A 6,127-nucleotide genomic window follows, 5' to 3' on the forward strand; every position below is an offset into this window, starting at 1 on the left:
CATATAATCTAGTAGAAGGCTAGAATGACCATCAAGCTAAACACATAGATCCTATGAACTGATACAAAATAAAATATTAGTCAAAAGTTCTAAGAAGAACTTGTCGAGTGGGTCTATGTGACCCCATCCAATGGAATTGCCCATAGGGACCAAAAACAAAGTTTCCCCTTGAAAATCTCAATGTTATGAATGAGTCCGGAAGTGGGATTAAGTCTTGACCTTAGCATTCAAAAATCTAAGGGAATTTCTATTATGGCAATGCAACTTGTTAATGTTGCAAATGTGGAAATGTTGTTTAGAAATAAATTGTATTGCTTACAAAATATTGATTAATGTGAGCACCTAGAAAAGCGGCATGGCCACGGAATGTTATGTGAAGCATATTGAGGGATCTCGGCATATGTTGATGACTAGTGCACTGTGGTGGTGAAAAGCCATGTGATTTGTCATCATCTGGGTCCATGATGAGTGGTGCTCATGTGGGTAGGCCAACTTCCAAGGTTGTGACCCTCCTTGGGAAGGGTATAAGGGTGTGCTCCGATGACAACAAGTGAGTGATGGAGCATTGAAGCAACCTCATGGGTGTACTATCTAACAATGGTCGATTAAGTGAGCCACTCTTTGAATGGTCAATTGGTGTGAGCTACACCTGGGAATGATCGTTATAATCCTGTAAAACTAGTACTTGTTTAAAGAAAGATGTCAGTATTTAACTCATATTTAATTCCTTGTTGATCTTCCCATTTTAAATCCGAAAACTGGATAGGGCAACATCAGTCATGAAATTACAGTCTACAGTAACTGACTCAGATGTTGGACCTACAGTAATTGGTCCGCAACCTAAAGGAATTGTCTGATGCATAATGGGACCTAAAGAAATTGGTCAAAGCACATTATGTTGGTGTATTGAATCTATGATATCCATATGGATTTTTGGTAAAGCTGAAGTGGTTAGTAATTGGAAACAATTATTTGCTTAGTTGGTGTGTATGTTTTCAGTATATCCCAAAATAAAAAGACACACCGGATTTCTCTGCCCTGAGTGGTTGGTCAGATTTTCTCCTAACCCGTGGGACTAGACAGGTTTAGGCTGAGATGTTGGGTCTTACGTGAGTAAACAGGTGCAAGAATCACAAAAATCATCCTGAAAGACGGGGATCTTATGCAAGTAGGTGCTAACTAAACACAACCAACCAGTTAGAAAAAAATTAGAAAATTGGGAAAAACCAGATTAGGCTTTAGATGGTAGTAATCTTGATGGATATGTAGAGACTGCACCGCCTTCATAATCAAGAGATAAGATGTCGCATTGAGCCCCGGAGAGCCACTACGCCGGCCTCTTTTACTTGTGAGAATTATGAAGGGGGAGATGTACGTGGTGGAATCGTACCCATTTCCTAATGTAAGGATTATTCTAGTTTTGGTAAGTGAGAAAGCTATAGATAGCCAACATTAGGATATTAATGTATAAGACCCCAGTAAGTCACTACCCTCAGTTGAGTCTTCCGATGTAACTGTATCCAACATATGTAGAGGATAGGGGTCTTATAGAGTTGGTATCATTGAATCACTAAAAATAGAATGCATTAGTGATTGTCTAGCAATTTCTGTGAAATCTTTCCGCGATGCTAGGTGTTCCTTTCATGCTATTGTTACATGATAACCTACTCTACTGGTGTAGTGGTCTTGTGCATTGTTTATATGTATTTACATGCGTCTTACAGAGTTGGTATCATAGAATCACTAAAAATAGAATGCATTAGTGATTGTCGAGTAGTTTCTTTGAAAGCTTTCCACAAGACTAGGTGTTCCTTTCGTGCTATTATTATATGACAACCTACTGCAGTAGTGTAGTGGCCTTTTGCATTGTTTATAAATGCGTTAACTTCTATTTTGCTTAACTTAGCTTCAACTTTTGTCTTATAAAAAATCTCTACCTAGGTACACTAGTTGGTTTCCTACCAAGAGGGAGTAGGTTCACACCTCGTTGCAATATTGTGTTGAGGCATCTTGTAAATGAGATATGCACGGTGATGTGTGTGAGTGTTTTAAAGTGTACTTCAATTTCCTTTTAAAAATTAGAAATTACAAATATTAGACCATGCGGACCCCCTCAAATGGACTAACTAAGGTTCATTCCGATTGCCTAGGTATATCCAAAAATTTGATCGAGTGGAAGGGATGAAAGGATACTCGAAGAAAGCAATGGAAATACGGCACGTGGACAAAGGAGGGTATGATCGCTATCTTCACTGCGTTTCGTAATCAGAATCAGGGGGAGTTCGGTGCCGCTGAGGAGCACTGCTACAAGTGCCTGTGGAGACGATTTCACCAGCTGGCTGGTGACGGTATGCTGATAAACCTTCAACTTGGCCCATGGCTTTTCTTCTATTGTAGTGCACACAGAAGAGCAGAACACAAGCTCCATACGCTGCCCATGTCTTGATGATATGCACAATTCAGGTTCACAGTGGGGAGCGCACAAGATGCTGTTTGTGCCCTACGCGGGCTCTGAAAGTTTAGCAAGCGATTCCTGCAACCGCTTCCACACTCGGCTCGATGTGGCTTCGCTTGGCAGCCCGCCCACCACGAAAATCGATCTGGGCAGCGCCCGTAAATTGGCATCAAAGAAACCTCCCTCTGCACCCCTCCGCCTTATTCAGGAAAGCACTGACGATGGGAATGCCAATGATAATGGCAGTAGTAATCGTACTGTAAGCTCCCCGTCGACTGTTCCAGGCATGTGGCATCGTGACGCCAAAACCCAGGCTTGGTCCAGAAGCACCGGATTGATTCTAGAACCTTTAAGCAGGTCATCTGAGCAAATCTCAGATGTGCTTACACCATCTCAGAAAACCGTCGATTGGATTGATCCACCACAGGAAACCCAAAATATATATACTACTGGGATCCAGCCAACGGAGCAGACCCTTGAAGGTCCGAGTACTGAGATTAAGCCATCTGGGCAGACCCTTGAAGCTCACTTTACTGGGGTTAAGCCATCTGAGCAGACTCGTGAAGTTCACTCCGGTGGGATCAAGGTAGCCAAACACCCCTCAAAACCTCCATTCAATGGTGCTAGGCCATCGGAGGAAGCCCGAGAAGCTCCCATTACCAATGCCATTATATTTCAGCAATCTCAGAAAGCCTTTCCCACTCCATCCGGGTTTGAGCTATCCAAGCCTACACTAGAAGGCCAATGCACTAGGGTCAAGCCAAGTGGTCAAGGCCCGAATCATCAATCTACTGGGATCAACTCATCTGCACAGGCTGTGGAGCCTCACTACGATAGGGTCATGCCATCTGAGCGAACCTTAGAGACTGAATATAATGGTATCAACTCATCCCCGGATACTTGGATCAAGCCATCTCCGAGAACCCACAAAACACCTTCTAATGGGATCAGGGTTTCTGACCCTTCCTTACATGTGCGATGGCAGGGGAACAAGTCTGTGATCAACGGCTCTCATTTTCACACTCAGAGGCATGGCGCTCAGCATGTAGACATGGAAGGTCAAGTGCATGGTAATGGGTACGAGGTTAATGGCTGTCAATCTTATAGGAAGAGGCTTGATGATACTCAGCACCCCCACATTGAAGATGAAATGCCTGTGAACCGGTATGTGTTCAATGGCTCTCAATCTCACAGGCAGAAGGGTGGTGCTACTCAACTTCACATGGAAGCCCAACTGCTTGGAAGCAAGTATGTGATCAATGGCACTCGCTCCCTGAGGCAGTGGCATGCTACTCAGTGTTCAGATGTGGATGAGCAAGTGCTGCAAGATGTGAATTCAACAATGCAGGAAACAAAGCCACCTAAGGGACCTATCATTGTCTCTGGTTTATCACGTCCCAGCAGCAAGGTTGCTGCCATCCGGATGCCCGCCTATCGCTCACCATATTCTCAATCCTCTATGAGGGTCAGTGAAAGCATATTTTACTTGGAGAGTATAGGGGCAGATTGCAGCAGGCTAATCAAGGAAAATCCTACTGCCGTGACCTGTGATGCTAAAAGACTAAGGGAGCTGGTCTGTGCCTTGGAACACCATGGTCTCAAGTGGAATGACCTCGGCAGGATTTTCAACCTGTGCCCCAAAATACTTCATTTGAGCCCAGAAAGTGACCTCAAATTAGTCACTAGCTTTCTCTTTAATGAAGCTGGTCTTTTGCCAAAAGACTTCAGCAAAGTGATAAGGCGGTGCCCACGGTTGCTAGCCTGTGATGTGAATGAGCAGTTGTGGCCGACCTTGAGGTTTCTACGCACTTTAGGGTTCTCAAATATGGGGCTAGTCATCTCTAACAATGCTACTCTTCTCTCTTTTAGTGTTGAGAAGAAACTTGTACCCAAGTTGAGGTACTTGGAGAGTTTGGGATTTACCTACAGAGAGGTGGTTTCTATGGTGGTCCGTTTTCCTGCCATCTTCAACTACAGTGCAAAGGAGAACCTTCAACTCAAGTATGATTATCTAGTGCATGAGATGGGGGGGGAAAATAAGGACCTGTTAGCCTTTCCACAGTACTTTGGGTATAGTCTATTGAAGAGGATAAGACCCCGGCATCAGTGTATTGTTAAGCAGGATGTCTCCTTGTCTATTCAAGCCATGTTGAAGCTGTCAGAGGCTGAATTCAATGCCAAGTTTCAGTGTGTTGGTGAGCCCGATAATTTTCTGAAGGATGCTGCCGAGTTCCATGATTGTGCCGTAGAGTCTTTCAAGTGTGGGAGCTTCAGCCATCCCAGAATACCAGTCCTAGTTGAAGCACAGACGTGTTAAGAAAATTGCTGTAACATTCATGTCAGGAAAGTACATGTGACTCTGCCATTATGTAGTCTGTATATATCATTGTAATGTATGTGACATACATTGTTGGCTCACAGCTTGCTTTGTCAACAACCTTGCTGCCCTTTTTAAAAGGCAAGAAGGCCAGCTGGACTTCATGTACTGATATCATTAAATAAGTTCTAATCTCAACAGAAGGGTTGTCAAGGCTTAGCTTGTCAGTCCTTTCTTTGATTACATACATGCACAAATGTGGAAGTGCTTGCTCACTAACTTGCCATCAGCAGTAACTTAAGGCCCCTACATGATGTATGAGGCGATGTTTCATAGTTGCCAAAACACGTGTACAGACACGTGTGGCGAGTGCATGTGCACGCGTAGGCATTTCGAATGCCCTGACTTCAGTGTATTGTTAAGCAGGTGGGTTTCCTTGTCTATACAAGCATGTTGAGGCTGATGCTGTCATGGCCCTGTGAAAATGGAGCAGGACAAGTGTGGGCATGGTGGTTGCAGGGTCAGAATATTTTATGATTCACATGGGGGGTGCCCGGACAGTGTTTAAAGATGTGTGGACAACCCTAGGTGTGAAGGGGGAACATTAAAACATTAACTTTTAATGTTTATAAAAGTTGCCCCTAGGCCTTAGTGGCCCTAGGGAACTTATTAAGTTGGGGCCCTAGGGATTAACTTGGGAAGGAGGTTTTCTCTCTCTACACTCTCTCTCCTCTCTTTTTGGGGGAGTCGTGTAGCAAAAGTGGAGCCTCTCTCATGCGCATGGGGTACAATCGTGGAAAAGCACAGGAAGGGGAGGCGACTGCTGAAGAGAAGTTGTGCTGCTGTTTTTCTGAGGCAAACCAGCCGTACAGCACTGTACGGCCAGGACTACGCAAGCTTTCTCTCTCTCTCTTTCATCTGCTGCTGGCGGCGCACAGGACAGTTGCTGTTTTTGCTGCGCAGAAGCTCCAAACAGGCTGTACAACCTGTTTTCCAGCCCAAACCATACTGTACGACTGCTGTACAGTGTACGGACAGTCAGATACAGTGCATACAGGTGCAGACGGTGCTTTTCTGAGTGCTGGACAGACCTGTGCAGGCTGATTCAGGCTGGTACAGAAGTGGACAGCAGGCTGTTTTTGCAAGTACAACGCCTGGCACGCATCCCGAGGCGGTACAATCAAGTACAGTGCTGATTTTCAGATCTGTACTTTCAAGGACAGCATAGGAGTGAGCATCAGGAGGAAGATACAGGCAAGTGCAAGCACACGTGTGAAGCAGGATTGTGGGTTCAAGTGCCTGCAGGCACAGATTGGTGCTGTTGCTTCCTCCAGAGTTGTTTCACGAGCTGAACT

General features: G+C 44.8%; 1 protein-coding gene across 1 annotated transcript; it reads left to right on the top strand.

Moving 5' to 3' along the window:
* Nucleotides 1-2,163: 2,163 nt before the first annotated feature.
* Nucleotides 2,164-5,013, top strand: LOC147635729 (uncharacterized). The gene is made up of 2 exons (XM_086803127.1): nucleotides 2,164-2,348; nucleotides 2,464-5,013. Exons 1-2 carry the CDS (start codon nucleotides 2,237-2,239, stop codon nucleotides 4,770-4,772), a joined length of 2,421 nt encoding a protein of 806 aa, XP_086659253.1. The 5' UTR covers nucleotides 2,164-2,236; the 3' UTR covers nucleotides 4,773-5,013.
* Nucleotides 5,014-6,127: the final 1,114 nt, after the last annotated feature.

Source organism: Cibotium barometz, chromosome 9, assembly GCF_041138505.1.
Source record: "Cibotium barometz isolate CiBa-2024 chromosome 9, ASM4113850v1, whole genome shotgun sequence".
In the NCBI taxonomy this organism is placed as follows: domain Eukaryota; kingdom Viridiplantae; phylum Streptophyta; class Polypodiopsida; order Cyatheales; family Cibotiaceae; genus Cibotium; species Cibotium barometz.